This window comes from Pagrus major, chromosome 8 (genome assembly GCF_040436345.1).
Source record: "Pagrus major chromosome 8, Pma_NU_1.0".
Taxonomy (NCBI): Eukaryota; Metazoa; Chordata; class Actinopteri; order Spariformes; family Sparidae; genus Pagrus; species Pagrus major.
The window spans coordinates 8514974-8535124 of NC_133222.1; the positions used below are offsets into that span (position 1 = coordinate 8514974).

General features: G+C 43.8%; 1 protein-coding gene across 1 annotated transcript in view; it reads right to left on the minus strand.

The window, feature by feature from the left end:
- pclob (piccolo presynaptic cytomatrix protein b) overlaps positions 1-19945 on the minus strand; it is a 29421-nt gene extending 9476 nt beyond the window's left edge. The window contains exons 1-17 of the mRNA XM_073471764.1: positions 16537-19945; positions 13360-14598; positions 12042-12851; positions 11284-11924; positions 10890-11155; positions 9710-10520; positions 8493-9543; positions 6472-6540; positions 4427-4515; positions 4215-4290; positions 3991-4116; positions 2023-2131; positions 1733-1800; positions 1550-1629; positions 1391-1495; positions 287-334; positions 54-184 (exon numbers count right to left, since the gene is read on the minus strand). Coding sequence (XP_073327865.1) covers positions 54-184; positions 287-334; positions 1391-1495; positions 1550-1629; positions 1733-1800; positions 2023-2131; positions 3991-4116; positions 4215-4290; positions 4427-4515; positions 6472-6540; positions 8493-9543; positions 9710-10520; positions 10890-11155; positions 11284-11924; positions 12042-12851; positions 13360-14598; positions 16537-19945 — 9128 coding nt within the window. The remainder of the gene's footprint in view (positions 1-53; positions 185-286; positions 335-1390; positions 1496-1549; positions 1630-1732; positions 1801-2022; positions 2132-3990; positions 4117-4214; positions 4291-4426; positions 4516-6471; positions 6541-8492; positions 9544-9709; positions 10521-10889; positions 11156-11283; positions 11925-12041; positions 12852-13359; positions 14599-16536) is intronic.
- Positions 19946-20151: the final 206 nt, after the last annotated feature.

Consider the following 20151-nt stretch of genomic DNA (forward strand, 5'->3'; position numbering starts at 1 on the left):
AGGGAGACAAAGACCAGACATTTCGTGAAGACTCAAACAAGCTCGGAGCTCACCCTCTCCCTGGCAAGAGGTAGACCTTGACAAAAGGGTCAGAGTAGCCGTCGTTGTCCCTCGGGGCCAGGTTTCTAGCCTGCAGGACGTGGACGATCAGGTTTCCGAGGTTCCTGTCATAGTTGATCTGGAGCTGAGAGGAAACGAGTGGAGCGGAGAAAGATGTGTGTGAGAAAGATCTACATCTACTACATCTGAAAGAAATAAATCTCTCATACTTTTAGTACTTCTATACCTGAATTTCTCCAGTGATGGGATGAGGTATCCTCATTATCTCTGATTGCTGTGAAAAAAAGGTGTGGAAGAAAAAGACAAGTTAATATCAGACTTCAGCCATTACCTTAAGATTAGGTTCCAGTAAATGGTGCTCTGACTTCACTCTTGAGATATTGTCAGTGTGCAGATGAATGGATTGTCCTTGCGGAGAAGATGCCGAGTAAAGATTTCTCACCGGATCTATGAGCCTCAAGAGAGATTTGACTATCTGAGCTATGTAATTGACTGGAAAAGTCCTCGAGTCAAGTTTGAGAAGGTTAATCAATTATGTGAGGTGCTTATTGCTCACAATTTACAATGTACAAATATTCTACTGGCTGTTTCACATTTTATGCTGATTTGTGTTACACAATGTATCCTCTTCTTTTCTATCAGTGTGACAGGCCTGCCGCGAATCAAACATTTACACATTTGTTTGTAATGAAGCACTTACCGCCCATTTCATGTGGGAAGGAACCCAGACCCAGGGTCATGCAGTGTACCAGACAGTTTTCTGGTTCCATTATAATTGACCTGTCACTCTCCGAAGAACACAATCACACCGTTTGACCTTCACATGAGACCTCCTCTTTGTACTGCCATATGATGTAACACTAACAGAGGTGCATGATAGATCACACAGGGTTCCACGGATACCCCTTTTTAACTAAGGTGGTTCAGATACTGGTTCGGAGCCAGTGCCTACTCTGGAACCAGTTATTTGCAAAGACCTGGTTCCCGGCCAGGAAAACTGGTTCCAGAGTGGCACCAACACTTTGTCGGTCTAGAATAAAGAACCCCGTATGTCAGGGGCTGGGGGTGGTTATCGTGACTGAAGACCAACTAAAACTGCTTGTGACCACCATTTTTAAAAACCAGAGCTTGTGTATTCTGACTTATCCATTGGAGAATAAAAAAACAAAAGAGTTTCACTATAAACAAAACGAAGAAGCAGTGGTCCAGTCATGTTTGAATGTCAAAGCCAGGAGCAAATCTTGTAAAGAGTCGATGGAGTCTAGCATAGCTGCTCCTAGCAATGCCGGAAAATTGGAGACCTAGAAGAGCATGTCTGAAGTGTACTAACCTTGGGCCGTTGTTTCTTGTTTATGGCAGGGGATGCAGGCTGGCCAGGACTCGGTACACCACTGGAGGCAGCTGATCCAGTACCCGAGTGGAGGAGGGCAGAGCGCTCCAGTGCGGAGAGTACACCCAAACCTCCAGGCCCAACCCCCGTTCCAGCCACACCAGGTCCCTGCTGCAGGGACACCTTCTGCAATTCTGCAGCCAACTGATTAGGGTCCACACCAGGGGAACGCTGTCCACCTACTGAGACAAACGTGCATAGCAATATATATTGTATTTATGTGGATAACGGTACACATATACATGCATGCATGCAGACATATCAACAAAACCTCGTACATACCAGCCTTAAGCTGGACATGGTGCTCCAGGACTTGTGGGTGCTCAGGGTCAGACAGCATATTAAGGTCACTGTTTGGATCCATACAGGAAATTTATGATGGAATATCAACCAGTGTATCTTAGCAGTAATCAGTCACAGAGTGATATTTGTCAGATGAAAGGGTGTGGAATGAAGAGAAGGGAGAGGAGGGAGGAGAGAAGGTGTACATGGGTGTGTAGTTACCATATTGCAACTAAACATGTAGGAGTTTCAGTGGGACAGAGGGGTAAATGATGACAGATGTAACTCACAGTCTCACACAGAGCTCCGCCTCGGCACATGGCTGGCCCATAATGCACTGCACTTCTTCATAGGTCTTTGCTGTCAGAGGAACTCCGTTCCACTCCAACACCTGCATTCCTGTGTTGTGATAAAAGCAAGCATGTAGATTCAGAGATAAAACAGTTCTCAGACAATATGTTATAACCTGTGGCTAATTCATTTCACCCGATCCCTACATACAGAACATGACTCAGTCTGGATGGTGCAGTCTACATGCTCACATAGCAGAAGTAATAGTTCAATTTGTAAAACACTGAGTGGAAAATTTTAATAATCTCATCTTCAATTTGGCTTTTGTCCACTTTGACATTGCATCATTGTAGCATTACACACCCAGCACAGCAACATAAAGGCAGGATTTTGCAAACATTCCTGTTTGCTTTTGCTCAAACAAAGAATGGTCTGTCAGAAGGACAAGAAGTGAAACAAAACAACACACTCCAAAACCTAATATTAAAGCAAAATTATGTAGAAATTGGCATTTTGGATGATTTGGTAAACACAAATCCCAGGTCTTCAACATCTTGTCTGATGTAATGTAGGTGCTAATTACAGACAAAACTATTTACATCATAACAGTGTTATGTATCTTGAGGTAAACATGTATGTAACACTGTGCTCCTACCCTCTCACTGAAGTTACACACAAGTGCAGAAACAAGTGATGGGGGACAGAGTGGCTGAGACAGAAACACCATTCACCCTATTACATTACCTGTTCTTTTAAGGTAAAAAGGCACATAATGTTGCTTTAACATGTATATATAATTAATGTTATAATATATAAAAATCAGTGCACAGCAAACTCAAACTTCCAACCCAAGGCCAGCATGAGGCCTCACTTACACAACTGAAAACTGGTCTTCAGATGGGACTTCTGCTTACGAAGCAACTCAGCAGCTGCTGCGACAATAGAAGCTTGAATTAATATCTCCATATCCTTCTGCACAAGCCATTATTCCCTCTGCTCCGGATATAATTCACCGTATCCTCCCCCACTTTATTTCTCTCTGAACCTGAAGGCATGTTCCGCTGCCATTCTCTTTCAGTAAAACAAACATCACATTTGCATAGTAACAATTCAGCATACGCTGAAGAGTAAACATTGCCAAGCTGACCGCTATATCTATTTCTTTACTGCTTAGTATTAATGTCATGAAAACGAAACCCAGTCCAACATGTCCTATTGTATTATTTCAAAACAAAAAATAAAAAAGGATGAAATACATCAGACCAGATACAGAGGAAGAAATACATGAGATGATCTGTCCTTCGCTCCCTCCCTTGTGCAGTAGCAAAGTCATGGCGGTCCCCATGGTGGAGCTCCCATTGAAGAGAGAAACTAGAACCAATTCCTTCCTAAAAATATCCTCAAACAGCGGGAATTATAACATTACACTTCTCTGTCCAAATAATAAACATGAGGAGATCAATCCTTTGAAAATTCTAATAAAGTACAAATTGTGAGGGGATTTTTTTTAATGTTCAGAAGCTGATTATGAGTGTGTGTGTGTGTGTGTGTGTGTGTGTGTGTGTGTGTGTGTGTGTGTGTGTTCTCCAATGCCTGCCATTGTGGGTTTGTGTCTCTGAAGCTAAATATAGCCTAATGACTAACATAGCCCAGTGCTGTGGAGGGTTGAGTTGACAGGCTTTTTTCTGTGTTTGGATGCGATGTGTCAGGGAATGAGACGTGACAGACCACAACACAGAAGGCTACAGCAGCCGCTCACATCTCCATCTGGAATTCAGTGATTTAGGCAGAGATTTTTACTGGAGGCTCACATGGCTCTGATAGCTTAAAGATGCCTTAACACTGTTTATCTTCCAGGCCTTCGAAATGATATTCTTTTTACACTTATACATTATTTTTCCAGGGCTTTTTCCTTTCAAAAGATAAAAACTAATTTATACCATTTCCTTTTCTCATTCTCCTCTTACCCTCAACAACTTTTCCTGTTTGCTCAGCCGCACCGCCAGGGATAACCTTGGCAATGTAGGCTCCAATCTCTCCTCGACTCCCTGGAATCTCCTTACCACCCACCACACGGATCCCAAGTCCATTCCCTGAGGGGAAAGTAAACATACAAATCCTAATTAGTAAAGCCGTGATAGGAAATAATTGTGTGCACAATCGCTGTATGATATGTTTGTGTTTGCCTTACCTGACACACTGGTGTCCTTCAGGTCTCTCTTAAGCTTGATGCGAGTGTGAGGGAAGTTATAAGGGACCAGTTTCATCTGAGGGAGATTTGAAGGAATTTAGAGCATGAAGAAAAGAGGTTTCCCTTCAGAAAACATCTCAGGTTTACATGTCGAAAATTCAAGTAAGAAAACATCACAGTGTGCAGGTGAATGTTGTCAGCTTGGATCTCACCTGTCTCCTGTCTGACATGCTTCCGCTCTGCGGATGCCCTTCCCTTGGCTTATCAAACCAATCTGTGTCCTCTCTCCTCAGATGATAGGCTAGGCAGGGAGAGTAAGTGGTTTAAAAGCCATGCACACACAAGCACACACCTGCTGTATCCCTGACAACTTGATAAATCTCTGCTTTACACAAGGTAAATTGTGTAATTTAGGCAGAGATCAATCTTTCAACGAAGCTTAGACTTAAGTTTCTAGAGTGCATTATAAAGTGTGTCTCACATCCATCCCCCTTTGCTCAAAAGCAGGAAGATCTTCGATCTGTCCTGATTGGATAGGTGAAAGCAGAGAAGTATAAACTCTGTTCCACTCTATCCGACCCGTCTGTGAGATCAAATGATTACTGCAAACACTGAATGAAGGATGAGTAAAATTTCAAAGAGCATTTTAGGTTTGGCATGCTTTTGATACCATGCAATGCTCCCCGTCTGAGTGTAAGGGCTCCAAATTTTCATAGATACTTTTTATGAATCATAGTCCTTAAAAGAAGCCCGAAAATATATATAAATATATATTGTGACATCTAATCATTTTAGCCACAACACTGTGGGTTGGAGTTGTCCCATTGTGTGTTTTTATTCTTCTTCTAATAATAGTAATAATAATAGTAAGTATCACTTCCACTGTACCTTTTGGTTTATGATTAAAAGCTTAATAAATGTCAAGTGGTAATGAACTATTTAATGTATTTGTGAGGTACTGTAGTGTCCCCCTCCCTTCCCCCCCAAAAAAATAAGCTCACCAGACATGAACACGTTTTAAGCATGATATGTAACGTCTGATTGATATTAGATGTCTTCTGGCACAATTTAGCATAATTATTGCAAAGCTCACAAAAATTTAAGCATTTAAAAAGTAAAAAATGATCTAAAGCCATGGTAACAAAGCAGGTTGGTGGGGAATGTGCTCCATTAGAAATGTGAGTCATCACTTTGGTGTTCAATAAATTGTCACTAAGGATAGAATGTGCGCAGATCTGCCAAACGTCTCTTTGTATTATCAATGATCTAATTCCACCAAGGAGATGCACCAGTAATGATGAAGAGAAACTGCCTTATGACCATTTATTACTGAAGGTAAATGTTGCCTATCTACATGTCTTGGATTAAAGAGCACTTATCAGTTCTGATCAGTATTTGAGTTGTCTGATCAAAAATCAGTAAACAGTGGCAACATCGACCTTCAGAGTTCTCTCAAAATTGCCTGTACATATTTGCGCTGAATAGCAATTCAAACATATTTTAACACTTATGCATGATCACACATATACACGTGATTTTTTGCAAAAGTGCATGAACATGAATACTGCGAATGGGACTGATATGCTCACAGAGCCACTGTGATGTGCATTCATTCCAGAATGATGTATAACTGAAGCCACTACAGTAATATGACACATAAAAAAGATCTGGTGTCATTGAGATGGGGTTCTTTACAGAATGGATTTGACATGTCAACTACTACAGATCCGCTAAATGACATGTATATACTGTTGAGATGTGGGTCATTCCAGAATGAGTCTGGTATGTTTACAAAATCAACCAGAGAAAGTGGATCATTCAGAACCATGATATGCGACATGGAGGCAAACAGTCTCTACTGTAACTACATGGAAATTGAGATGCTGTCTCACCTTCTATATTCCAGTTTGGGCCTCCAGCTGGGGTACAAAGTTATATGTTTTTTTTAGAAAGGCGTTCAACATATTTTCATTACTCTAACAAACTACAGGAACTACTCAAGACTAGATTTGTATTGTGATAATACTTCAGCACATGCACTGAAAGCGGTAGTCAATGTAAGATACATGCTTGAAACTACTGCAAGTCTGACACTAGTAGCCTGTCAGACAGTTTACAGATTTAAGCAAAAGCATTGTGAAAAACATATAAAATACATTTTAGGGAAAAAAAGCCATCTATCAATTAATGTAAGCTTGAGCCATAGTAGTACCATTGAAGTAAGGGTTTTTTAAACTAGTACTGTAAAATACTCTACCGTGTCTGATACTTTCATGAAAGATTCTGGCCTCATCTCTGTTCAAAGCCAGCATGGATTCACTTAGTGCTGTAATCAAGGCAGACGGACACTTACATGGGGTCAGGAGACATATCACCTTCTTATCAAGATTTTAACTATACCAATCCTTTGTAAATGGTCCAGAAACAAAGCTAAAAATTGCTAAACATATTTGTTAGTATTAGGCATTTTGATAGGTATCTGAAAATCAATGTGGATGGCAAAAAAAACCCTCTTAAACTTTGTTCTAATCAGTGTTTTGCAAAAGCCACTGACATTTTATAGCTTTGTTTTTCACTGTCCAAATGTACATGTTTCTGCTAAATGCAGAATATGCTAAATCTAATTAAATCTTGAGAATAATGACTTTTCATATGGCATATTGATATCTACAGAAATGGATTTACCTAACCTAATGAAACACTACCAATCCCGCATTTATAGAGATGGAGATAGTACATGTCAATAGTGGCTGTCAATCCCGAGGGGACATAGACATCTCACATATTAATGAGACATCCACAGCAACAACCAACAAGCAGAAAACATTCACTTTATTAAGATGGAAATGGAAAACGTATGTATTGCACAACATGCAAGGATGCAAAATCAGATACAGATAGAAAATTAAAGATATACAAAAACAAAGACATACAGTTAACATAACACAGATGAGACACAATAATATGATGCTAAATGTAATTTTAAACATTACACATTACTGCATAGTTGTCCTTGAGAGAAAGTCGTTGCATTGCAATTCGGGTTAAAATAAAATCTCCTGCAAATTAGATTTCACTTAAATTGATGGGTGTGTGTCACTGACTTGCCATGAGTTATAGAGAAGCAACTACACAAAGTGAATGCCTAGACTGCACAACACTGAAGTGCATCCAGACACCCATGATTCAGCAGTATTCCTTTAAACCTCCTGCTGCTAGTTGTTAGCTGAAAGGGTGCCTTAGAAAGGAAATACACTTTTTTCTGAGGCGATGGCCTACTTCTCACAAAAACAGTGTTTTGCTCTGGAGATTGGTGGAGGAGGGGCTGGAAAAAAGAATAAGAGAATCCCTAGACACTCCTTGTCATACCCTCATGTAAAAGTCCTTTACTACAGGTTTCTACAGCTAAGACAGCTAATGGATGGTCTATACAGCATCTGTAAATGCCATCAACCAAACACAACTATATTCCTATATGTACAGGCATAAGTGTACATGATTTATAATTTATGTTTATGAGGCACTTAACATTTGAGAACATGATTAAATGTTATATTGTTCTATTTTAACATCATTTTTGTCATTTAAGAATTTCTTACACATTACGAAGCTTATATTTTGTATGTTAACTTGTACTAAAAGGTCATTTTTTGGTATCTCACTTTTAAGTATCAAAAAATATTCAGATATATGCAACAATCTCTCAGTATTTATGAATATTTATGACTGTGTTAGGTCGACCATGTATTCACTGAAAGCTCCCAATGTAGATATTTTGTTTAGGGTGATTGTAAAATATGTATTGCTTGGATTTTAAAAAAATGTTGAGCTCTCACTAAGAATACAGCAGCCTTAATTTTAACATATGTGAATCAAGTTCAAGCCCATATATTTTATTCATATCAATTGTATGGATGATCATTTAACTATGATAAAGTAAAGCCATTGAAAAATAAAAAGACAAAGCATGCTGTTGAAATCACAGAACAAACATGGATAGAACTGATTAGTGACATACATAAACTCAGGCCATTAGAGTATTATGTATCGGTGAGTAAGACATTCAAAAGAAAGGAAATAGCATGCAAACATCTAATGTGACATTTACCGTGACAGAGGGAAATATAGTAACCAACAACCAACAACAATTATCTGGAGAACTGATGGTTGAGAAAGAACCAGTTAATGCACAAAGTCAGTAAGACCACTCAGCAGTAGCATGCGAGACAAGCAGGTCCACACAGTCAAGTTGCTGTAACAGTCTCAGACTCCATTTACCTTCGCTGTCAGACATGGCGCCTTGCAAGTCATCCATGATGAATGCGATGTCTCGATCATAGCCACGCGTCCGAGATTCTTCCCTCATGTGCTGCTGTACCTCTGGCAGGGAATGGCTAGACCCAAATTGATCCCTGGAGTCAGCAGAGATGGGAGGTAGAGGTCCAGCTGATGCTCTAGCCATACCCATAGGCTGCCCCACTGGGCTCAGAGGGCTCTCCTCCTCAGAGTTCTGAGCCACAATGGGGATGCGGCCCCGGCTTTGGCTGATAGGTAAACTGGTGGGCTTTGCTCTGGCCACCCCAGGGGCAAATGCTGCATCTAGAACCTCTCCATCTGTCTTAAGTCTAAGTGAGGAGCTGGATAGGTCCCGTTTTATAGATAGATCCAAGCCATAGACAGAAGAGGGGCGGGAGGAAGGGCGTGATGAAGGTCGAGAACGGGTGCCACTTGGGTAAGTTCCATCATCCTGGGCAGTGGCCCTGATTGTGGCTCCCAGTCCAAGAGACTGCCCAAGATTAAGAGAACCAGCTAAATTGGCCCCCAGGGAGGAGCCCAGATATTTTTGCTGCTCCGACAAGTTCTTTCTTAGCCCAAATGTAATCTCATCCTGAAGCAGCCTAGCTGTGGCAGCCAGATTGGTCACAGAGGAGGCCCCAGATCCCATGTAGCTTGCAAAGTCAGGCTCCAGGTCCCTACTCTCCTGAATTGGTGAAAATTTAGTGATGGCCTTGGGGTCTATCAGGGCTTTTTTGTTCTTCATCTGTTTCTGGTAAAGCACAGCGGCTGGGAGTTGCTTTGCAGCTTGTTTTTCAAGGGTGAGCCTGCCAATGCTATACTTTTCTCCTTTAGGAAAGTGGCGAAAACTGCTATCACTGGGGAGATACTGGGGCAGGCCCAGGCCTGTTAAGTGTTCTAGTCCCTCAGTTCCTCGCCTGAACTCCTGCTTGATCTGCTGCTTCAGTAGCTTCAGCTCATAGGGCTCCTCCATAGTGTCATCTTCTCCTTTACTATAACCCTGAAGTCGAGATGAGCCTAAAAAATCTGCCACCTAAAAGAGAAAGTTAATATGAAAAACAGGTTAGCAAATTTTCACATTTGGTTTTATTTACTTTTCACACAGCGTCAAAACTTTTTTGGGATCAGGGTTATACATGAGGAGATTAGCAGGGCAAATGATGTAACAATGCATTATTTACCTCTGCTGTGCGCCTGACTTCTGCTGCCCTGAGTAGTCTGTCTGCCTTGGACAACTCCTTATCAGGCAGGTTGAATCCAGAACTCAAGCCGGTGTTGCTCAGCCCAGTCGAGGTCTTGGTGAGCTCCCCTATGTCCTCTATCAGCACATAGTTCCTGGCATTGTGGTGGTCAATATCAGCATAAAAGGAGTCAGCAGAAATGCTAGACATGGGACTAGAAGCCATACTCCTCTCCTCTAGCCCTAGCCTCAAGTCCAAACTGCCATACTTGCCCCCCAGGTGAGCAACCCCATAGCCACTTTCTGAGGAGGTTGGCACAATTAGCAGAGGCTGGTTGCGCATTGCTTCATAGCTAGTGGTGATCTTAGGCTCCAAATCAGAGAGGGTGGTTTGACGCTGCTTTCCCTGCTGTAAGAGCAGAGCGTGTTGATAGCTGCCAGGCTGAGCCTGGGCATGGGAGAGGGATAGGGTTGGATAAGGAGACACCTGTTGGTGGTAAAGGGACTGCTGTTGATATAAGTTCTGTTGGGTATAGTGACTGGTGGTTTGGGTCTGGGGAACATATTGGGCATAATGAGAGTAGGGACTAGTTAGTGTGTTGTACTGGGAATCAGCTTCTGTCTGTGGGGGGATGAATTCTTCAAACTCTGACTGGGGAGCTGTCCGTGGTCTCTCCAGGCCATCACCCCTGGCTTCTCGGATGTTGCTAACCTCACTGTCTGACATGTAGTCTCTTTCCTCTGCCACCCCCTGGAGATAGGCCCTCTCTCTCTTCTCTCTTTCCTTCAGCAAGGCTTCCTTACGCCGGTTGATACCCATCTCCAGGTACCTACAATTATAAGAAATAAAGGGTACATATTGTTTTACAATTTTAGCACTAACAATTCTAATAAAATTACAACCAAAGAGGCAATTAATGTTTTGGGTTCCCACACATTGGTACCTTTTACTATGTGTGAGTGTGGAGAGGTCTCACTGAGTGATGTCAAGGCAGCCTTTTAGCCCATAAGCTATCAAGGTAAGAGGGGAATTATGCAGATGAATTAGGAATAATGATTGCATGAGAGGGACGGATGCAAGAATATCGGATGTAATCAATTTATGACATTGATTGGTTACTAACATTATTTGTTTGAATTAATGTCAAAGGGTTTGAACAAAAGCTCAGGCCAAATTGTGTTAATCTTTAGAATCTCACCGTAGCTTAGCATCAATCTCCTTTTCCTCTTCATCTAGCTCAGCCTGTTTCTTGCGAAGTTTAGAAGATTCTCTCTCCACCAGATCAAGCTCCTTGTCAATGTCCTGCAGGATCTTAGCCCGGGCCATTGTTGTACTACGGGCAAGACGCCGACGAGCAGAGTTGGTGCTGTAGCCTGACCGTCCTGTCAAAGAGTCATCTTCAGGAGGGGGGTCTGGCAGAGTCCGCTTTACCTTCTTACCTGTACCAGAGGGAGAACCTCGGCCCTAGAACATGAAAACAAATGATAAACCTGTCAATCACTGAAAGAAAAAAATTAAAATTAAAAACACAGAATTATCAATAATGATAAGAGAGTTCAAATTTGTCCCAATTATATTCTGCTATGACTTACAGAATAGCTGTCTGCATAGTATCCACCCATCCGGTCTTCTGTGGAAGGACTAAGGGATTTAGGATCAGACAGAGACTTCTGACCAGCCTTCAATATCCGAGGGCCAGAGGAAAATCTCGTTGGATCAGCAGTCAGCATCCTCTGCCCTCCAAGTGACTTTTCCGGTGACAGAGGGGAGACTTGGTTGTAGAAGACTTTAGACTTAGAGGGGACATCTGCTGTTAGGTGTGTGCTGTAGCCCACCTCAATGGGTGTTTGCCTTCTGTCTGAGTCTGTCTGACAGCTCAGACTGCCACCTCTCTGAGAGTTCTCTGGAGCTGAGATATGCTTGATGATTTCCACCTTAGTGTCCATCTGGACAGTGGGTCGTTTGATAGTTCCAGAGTGGTCGGTCTGGACAGATATCTCGGCCACTGTCTGGATAGCAATGCTAGAAACCTTGGAGCCTTGTTTTCCCTCGCTGCTATGTTTTCGAGAGCGTCGTCGAGCTTTTGTGGGAGCATCCCATTCATCTTGGTCCTCATCATCAGTTTGAGCTGAGCTTTCAACATTTCTCTTATTCTTCTTTCTCCTTCCTACATGCTGCTTCTCTGCTGAGTCTTCATCATCTGTCTGCACTCCACTATCAATTATTTTTTTCCCTGTGTCCTGATCAGCTTGAAGCTTCCTTACTAGATTAAGCTGGTCCTGACTTTCATCAAACTGTGTCCCAATAGATGGAATTGTAGACTCATCTTTGACAGGCCAGTATTGGCCACTGTCCCCTACCCCTGCATATTTAGCATCTAGGAGGTTCCCTGTGGTACCAGTGCTACCATAGTGCTCATCTAACTGGCGCTGGAGTTGCAGTTGGAGTTGTTGAATTTGCTGCAACTGTTCTTTCTGCTGGGCATACGTCTCCTGCTGGGCCACCATGTGGGCATGATGCTCTTCCTCTTGCTGCAGGAGGAGCTGCTGTTTCAAGGCCTGGAGCTCCTCAAGCTCCCTTTGGACCATAAGCTGCTCCTGTTCACGGTAACGTTGGATCTCCTGTCTCTCCCACTCCAGCTCCTCAGCAAGACAAAGCTGCTTAAGCTTCTCCAGCTCGAGAAACTCCCTCTCCATCTGATACTGGGCCATCTTGGTGTTGTCTAAGCCAGGGAATATTGGGGAGGAAGCTAAGGCATCCAGAGAGGCAGCAATTGCCTCAAGTGTGGTGTCTGAATACATGTCTGGATAGCCTGTTATGATGTCAGCCAACGCAGTGGGTAGAAGCTCCTTAGGTATCCCTGTGTCATAAGGAATTATCTGCCCTGGGTCTGTACTGGGGATGAAACCATATGGGTGCGGCAATGACTGGTTCTGGACTGTAGATGTAGGTGTTAAGGTAGTGCTAAAGATCGAGCCTGGTTGAGTTGTAATTGCATAGGTGGATGGAACTGGTGCAGCAACTGAGGAGTAAACTATTCCATCTGAGGTTCTTAGAACACTATTTACACCAAACCCAGCTGCAGGGACCTGGGAGTATGGAGCTGTAGTCATCCCAGTGTAGCCTCCAGGAGATTTGCTAGTGTAGTCTAGAGCTTTACCTGCCACAATCAAGGATATAGATTTTACTTAATCAGGTACATTATAATTTCGGGAAAAAACATGCTGTATGTATATGAATTGAGAGTCATGCAATTTTGGATTTACAGTCTCCCATTGCACATGCACATCTGTAGTCATTTTGGTTAGCAAGATGCAAAACCAAAATATTGAGGAAGCACACGCAGGCACACACATGCATCTGTATGAAGACAAAAGGAAAAAAAAAACCAAACCAAAACAGGCGTTAATACTTAGAAGAGTACAAGAAAACATGCATATTAAAGAGCAACGCAAATCAAACAATTACAGGAAAGCATGAATTAATAATTAACTTAAAAGAACAACAAACATGTCTTCAATAAGCAAATTATTTAACTTAACAATATAAGTTAAAGACAAGAAGTACTCTGTTAATAAACATTTCAAATCTATTAAACCAATCAAATTCAAGCCCATAAAGCAAGCGTAGAGGATGGTAATAAAAAACCTGCAAACAAGTAGAAACACCCCCATACTTACCAGCAGAAAGTTTGGCAGCAGTAAGGTCTATAGCGTCATCTGTAGGTCCACGAAGATAATCTTGGTCATTCTTGGGATCGTAGGAGAACAGTCCTGCCTCTGTCAGGTTGGTCTCAGACATTGAGGCTTTTATACCATTCATGCCTTTGATACCATACAGTCCAGCATTATCATATTGGTAGTGGTCATCTCTATAGCCAAAACGGTTGTCTGGCTGGGCTGTGACTGGAGGCTGTGTTCTGCAGCTTCCAGTAAATGGTAGTTTGTAAATGACATCGCAGCACACGTTCCTCCTTCCAGCTGTAAGGTCTACTGGAGTCCCATCATCTTCTACAACAGTGGTCACCACTCCTGGGCTTGTGCTAGACAAAGCTACCATAGCTCTCACTGGTCTATAGTTTGATAGATCCATAGCTCCTGTAGCCTCTAGAGAAAGGATAGGACCTCCATTGCTGATAGCTGCTGGGACTAATGTAGTGGGCTGTTTGCCCCCTGGGGACACTCCATAGGAAAGATTAATGGGTATGTCTTGAGCTGTGGATGCTACAGCACTGACTACAGCCTGGGAGTTCACAGGTCTGTATACAATCTGTGCCAGCGGTTCAAATGGTTTGTATGTGGTGAGAGGCAGAGGCAAGGATGTAACAGGGCCCTGTAAATCAAGTGGTTTCTCCGCTGGAATGTTTTTATATGAGGCAATGGTGGCGGTACATGTGACTATTGTGATGCTGTCAGAGACAACTGACAGTGTGGTTGCAGGGATGATCTCTGCACTAAGATTTACAATCTCAGGTTGCACTGCTGTGATTTGACGGCCACTAGAATCACTTGAAAAAGACTGTCGACATGACTCAGGTGGTGTCAGGTCCATGCCTTGTTCAGTCATCTTTACGCCAACCTTCATGGTACGCAAATCGATAACGTCACCAGGGTAGATTATCTTCCCATTCTGTTTTGGCAGAGGTTGGACTTTAGCTACATCTGGCTGTATAGTGATTGCTACACTGGGTGGAGGGACCTGTGGAAGTCTTTCATGGACAACAGAAACAGTGGTCCTCTGGACCTCAGTGGTGACCACCTGAGTGACCAGGCTAGGCAGGCTTTCAGGAGGCTGGCCTGAGGTGGAAATTGAAGAAGAATACATGTGACTCATGCTGGAGACCACCTTTTCTGGTCCTCTAATCTCTTGGCTCTCAATAGACTCTTGCTGAATTTTAGTGATGGTGACTGGAGCCACAGATACACCCTGTGGAATGTCATGTGCAGTGGGTATTGAGGTTCTCCTGGTGTATGCCTCAGTGGTTATTATCTCCAGAGGACGATCACATTCCGATGAATAAGTTAATACCTGTGGTCTTTGCTCTGTTGAAGGAATAGACTCTCTCCTGTAGGGCACCTGAGAAGCATGGCCATCAAATGGAACATCTCTTTCAGCTGGCATGTTTATTATCTGTGACGGTAGTGGTTGCTGCATGGTTATGGATGCTCTCCTGGTGGCAGCAAAGGCTTCAGTTGTAACCACCTGTGTTGGCATTTCATACTCTGTGGGATAGGTAAATATCTCACTTGTAGTGTATGGTGGCTGTACTATGGATGATATAGATGTCCTTCTCCTACTGGTGGTTTCCTCAGTGGTAATAACTCCAACTGGCATCCCAGCCACTGTCTGAGGCTGCATAACCGATGATGTTATTGAAGGTCTTCTTACATCAACGTTTGTTAGAATTTCTCTGGGTGTTTCGCATTCAGGATGTAATGCTATGACCTCCACTGGGGGTGTTGAATGTGGCATGACTGAGGATGTAGGTGCTCCATAGACTTGCGGGATATAAGTTACATGAGGTACCTCTGGCTGCCTTGTCATTTGTTGGACTTCCATCACAACAGGTGATACTTCACCAATTGTAGAATATGTCATCTTCCCATCTGTAGTGAGTGGCATTAACTTAACTCTTTCAGGTGTGTCTTGGGCTACTACAGGTAGAGGATGAGGTACTGGAGATACTGTTGCTACTCCTGGTATCCTAGCGGTTGAGTCTGTTGTAATAACCTCTGTAGGTAATTCAAACGTTGTAGTTTGTACAATAAGTGGTTGCTGTGTGGATAGTTGCTCTGTAAATAAAGGCAAAACTGGCTGAACAGTTTGTGGTACTGATGTGACTTCAGCAATGATGTGAGTATTGTCAAAACCTTCAACTACCACATGTTGCTGTTGAACAGGAATTTGCTGACTCACTTCTGGTATTGGTGATCTTATTATAACTGCATCAGTGACAATGACATCAGTAGGCATATCCTGTTCTTTTTGTAGCATTTCTATTTGAGTTCCAACTTGTGGATAAATAACAGTTGAGGGGACTCCAGCTGGTCTATCTTGGGGAACTAACCCACTTAAAAGTACCTCAGGCTGTAATGGTACAGTGACAACATCTGTCCGAGGCTGTGGCTGTACAGGTACTGTTGGTATCAGGGCCTGAGGAATTAGTGCTTCAGCTGAAACCTCTGGTGGAATTGTTATGACTTCTGAGGCTATGTCTGGATGCTGAGCAACAGATGGTATAGCCTGTGCTCTTGCTGTGGCTTGAACTGTTAGTGGTTGAATAAGTATCTTTGGTTCTGTGGGCATTGCGATGACCTCAGATATTGTTTTAGGTGGTGGCAGTGGCTGAGTAATTGGTTGTTGTTGTTGTTGTTGTTGTTGTTGTTGCTGTTGCACATATGGTTTCTTAATTGGAGGAGGTACACTATGCGCCTGAATAAATGAGTCCTGACCTGATGACACTATGGTGACATCCACAGATGATGATGGTTGCACTACAGAAGGCACAGAGGCTTGCACTTTAGCAGTTACTACTTCAGGGGGTGTCACTTGCTGTACCGCCACAGTTGGAACTATTTGTATAGGAGGTGGATGCCTTACAGTGGGGACAGAGGCTCTCCTAATTGTTGCCTGTGCTGAGAATGCCTCAGTGGGTGTCTTCTGCTCTGAAGGTGTGGCCCGTACCTCTGCCACTTTTGTAGATGGGATGGAGCCTCGTCTTACAGGTGCCTGGACTGTTATTCCTTCTGGTGGTGAGCTAAGCTCAGATGGAAGGGTTATCACAACATAGGTTTGCAAACATTTGGCATGTCTGGGAGACAAAGGTGACTTAGGAGATGCTGCACCCGACTTAGACTCCACAGGTCGTGTCAGGCTAAGTGACAGAGCATTTGGAGGTTCTTTGGTCCTGGGCAGTGTTGCAGCTTTGGGGACCACATAAGGAGGTGGCTTGACACTCTCTCCTGGCTTGTGGCTGAAAACCAGTCCTGCTGGAATTGATATAGGCTTGGGTGGTATGGGTGGTGGAGGCTTGGCGGTTTGACTGGGGCCAGTTGTTGGAACAACAACATCTGCTACTGTTGCTGTAGAAATCGTCAGCACAGTGGGTACTGGGGGCTTTGAATAAACAGTTGGCTTCGGTAAAGTAGCAGGATGTGGTGGAGGTGTATCTGCTACAGGTATTTCTACTGTGTCTGTAACCTTTTCCCCTACCATTGGTTTAGGTGGAAGCGGTGGAGCTGAAGCCACTGGCACTGCTGACACTTTCGTGGATAGTGAAGCTGTGTCTGTGCTGGGTATATTCGAAACAGGGTGTGTGGCTATTTGACTACTTAATGGCCCAGAAAGAGTGGAAGCAATTGGCCCTGTACTAGCTCTGTCTTGTGGGATTTGTCCATGCAGAGATCTGTTTTCCATACTGGGCACTATGATGACTACATGCCCTTGTCTGGTTGGGGTCACTATTTGAGGTACAGCCACATTATCTGGTTGCATTTCTTCCATTCTTGGCTGTATATCCACAGCTACAGACTGCATTGGTTGACCAGCCACAGTGGTTCCTGTAGCTACAGTGGTGGTCACAGTAGGGGTGACTTGCTGAACAGTCCTTACATGTGGCAGCTCTGTATTAGGCTCAGGTAATGACACTGAAGTAGACCGAGGGGGGGGAGGGGGTGGGACCTTCTTTTTAACAATAGTAGTTGATGCTGGGGCTGGTGCAGGAACCTGGGCTGTTTGAGTCAAAGTTGGGACTACTACTGGGCTCACAGAGGAGACAGCTGGTTGTACAGGGACTGAGTGCACCACTTTGGCTTGTACTTGAGCTGGGGTAGTTACGAGTGCTGAGACTGGTAGTGGGGATTGTGCACAGATTGGAGATGTAGTTGAAACCAGGTCAGGCATCTGAACTATGACTGGCCCAGGGCATGAGGCCAGAGTGACAGAAGCAGGAACAACTTGGGCTGAAGCTGGAGTAGAGACTGCAACAGGTGTAGCTGCAACTACGACTGTAGGTCGAGCTGAGACAACAACAGGTGTTGGAGATGGTGCTGAGACCTGTATAACAGCTGGAGCCTCAATAGGCTCCTGAGATGGAGATGAAACCAAGTCGGGCATTTGAACCACAACAGGTACATGAGTAGACATCCCCACTAGTGCTGGAGTTGCAACATCAGTTGTAGAAGCTTGACTGACAGCACTTGTTTTAGCTTTGGATGGATCTGACACCACATCTGGTATTGTAACTATAACTGTGCTGGGAGTGGGGCGAGAGACTGCAGCTGTGGCAGGTGATGGTGGTGAGATCTCTGGAGGTGATTGGGTTACAGATGAAGTTGGCGGTGTTGGTGTAGACAGTGGAGTTGAATCTGGTGACAGAGGTGTTTGAGCCTGGAATGAGGATGAAGATGTAGCATTAGAAGCCAAACTGGAATCTGGAGTGGCTGGTGAAGTTGGAGGTGACACTGGTGATACAGGGGAAGGTGTAGTGGTTAGTTCTGGGGCTGATATTGGAGTTGGAATAGGTTTTGGCTCAGGAATTTCACAGACCACACAGATAGGTTCCATCTCAACAATTTCAGACAAAGGTGGGCTTGTGGACGGATCTTCTTTAGTCTCAGAATCATCACTGGGTGTAATGTCCGAGGAAATGCCAACACCATACTCATCTGCAAGACTGTCATCCTCTTCCTCCCCAGATGAACACTGGGTGATCTTGAGGTCTGGTATAGGGAACAATGCCTTTCTGAGTGCAGGATCTTGAGGAACCATAGGCCTAACAAAACCTATAGACCCACTAGGCATGCTGGGAACAACAGGGACCTCAGAGCGCTTAGGAGGTTCAGAGGGGCGTGGAGGTGCTGGTCGTTTCTTTTTCTTTTCTGGCACTTCGCCGGGTGTTTCAGTGCCTGTAAGGGGCATGTCAGTTTGGCCGGTGATAGATGTCTCTTCTGTGGGTATGGTCACCACACAGGTCTCAGCAACCGATGAAGGCCCAGTGACTGAAGCACCTGATGAGGAAGATTCCATGGCTGTCTGGGCCTGTTGAAACTCTTGCTCTATCATCATCAGTTCTCTCTTTTTCTGCATCATCTCCTCATAAACTTCCTCTGGAGACCTGAGTTTTTTGAGAGATTCAGTGGAAGTATCATGTTTGAGCTCTTCCTCTTGAGAGACAATAATCTTAAACTCAGGCTCCTCAACTAAGGACTCATAAAGATAGTCCTCTATTGCCATTCCTCCATAGAGGGGCTCAATATCAGGAGGACTCTCCCCTGGAATAGCTTTTGTCTTCTGAATAATTTCCTCATATGCTTCTTCAGCGCTCTTCAATGATTTTGTTACAGTATCCTTTTCTTTAAATGGATCAGAGGGAAAGTACGGCATCACTGTTGGTGAAGGTTTACTTCCTCTTTGTACAGCTCGCCTAGCCTCTGGCTCTGATTCTATACTGGCAGAGTACTCAGAGCCAGATGTTCTGCTAGTTTCATCAATTACTGTGACCTGTCTCAGATCCTCCTCCGAGGAAGCATTTTCAGTTGGAGACACTGGTTGGTCATCTGCCCTGAATTCCCCTCTGTCCTTCCTAGACTTCTCCTCTTCCCTAATCTTTTCATCTTCAGAGGAGTCTTCAATGGTAGGGAGAGGCTGAGTTGGCTGCCTGTGCTTACCTTTACGGTGCCGTTTGTCCCCACTGATTTTCCTGTGACTGGGACTACTATCACTGTCCTCCTCCAGAGATGAGGCTGACGTAGGTGAAGATCCTGGAGTAAAGCTAGATGCCTGAACACTAGATGATCCCTTTGACAGTGATTCTGTGATGCTCTCTACTTCTTCATCAGTGCTTTGTCTCTGTCTCATGACTGGAATAGCTTTCTTTAGAGTAGTGCTGGGTATTGTTTCAGCCACTTCTTGAGTAGTTGCAGTGTCAGTTTTAAGGAGGACTTTTATCCTGGCTGGGCTATCATCTTTATCTGTGCTACTTTTTGGTATCACTGTAGCATTATCAAGTTCAGTCTCCTTGAGAGCTTCTTCATTTGCCAAATCCTTTTCTTTTTCATCCTCTGAAAGAGACATTTCTTCTTCATCACCCATACCCATAATCTGCCTGCGGATGAACTCTTCATCTTCTTCTGCATTGGAGTCAGCACTCTCAGTTTTGATGTCCTCACTGCTGGATGAAACATGGCTCACCGTCAGCCTTCTCCTCTGGACTTTAGGTGAGGGTGTGAGCTCACTTTCACTGCTTTCATCCATTGCTTGGAAACTTAGGCGCCTTCTCTCAACTGTAACCACCTCCTTTACTGAAATGGATGGATAGGTATCTATGTTATCTTTACTTGTATCACTAACCACCTGCCCCTCTTCCAGTTTCTGGGATATGGGTAAAATCTGGGGTTGGTCTTCATCATGCTCTTCTCCTTTGGATTTAGGCTTTTCAGCTGCTGCAGGGATAACTATGT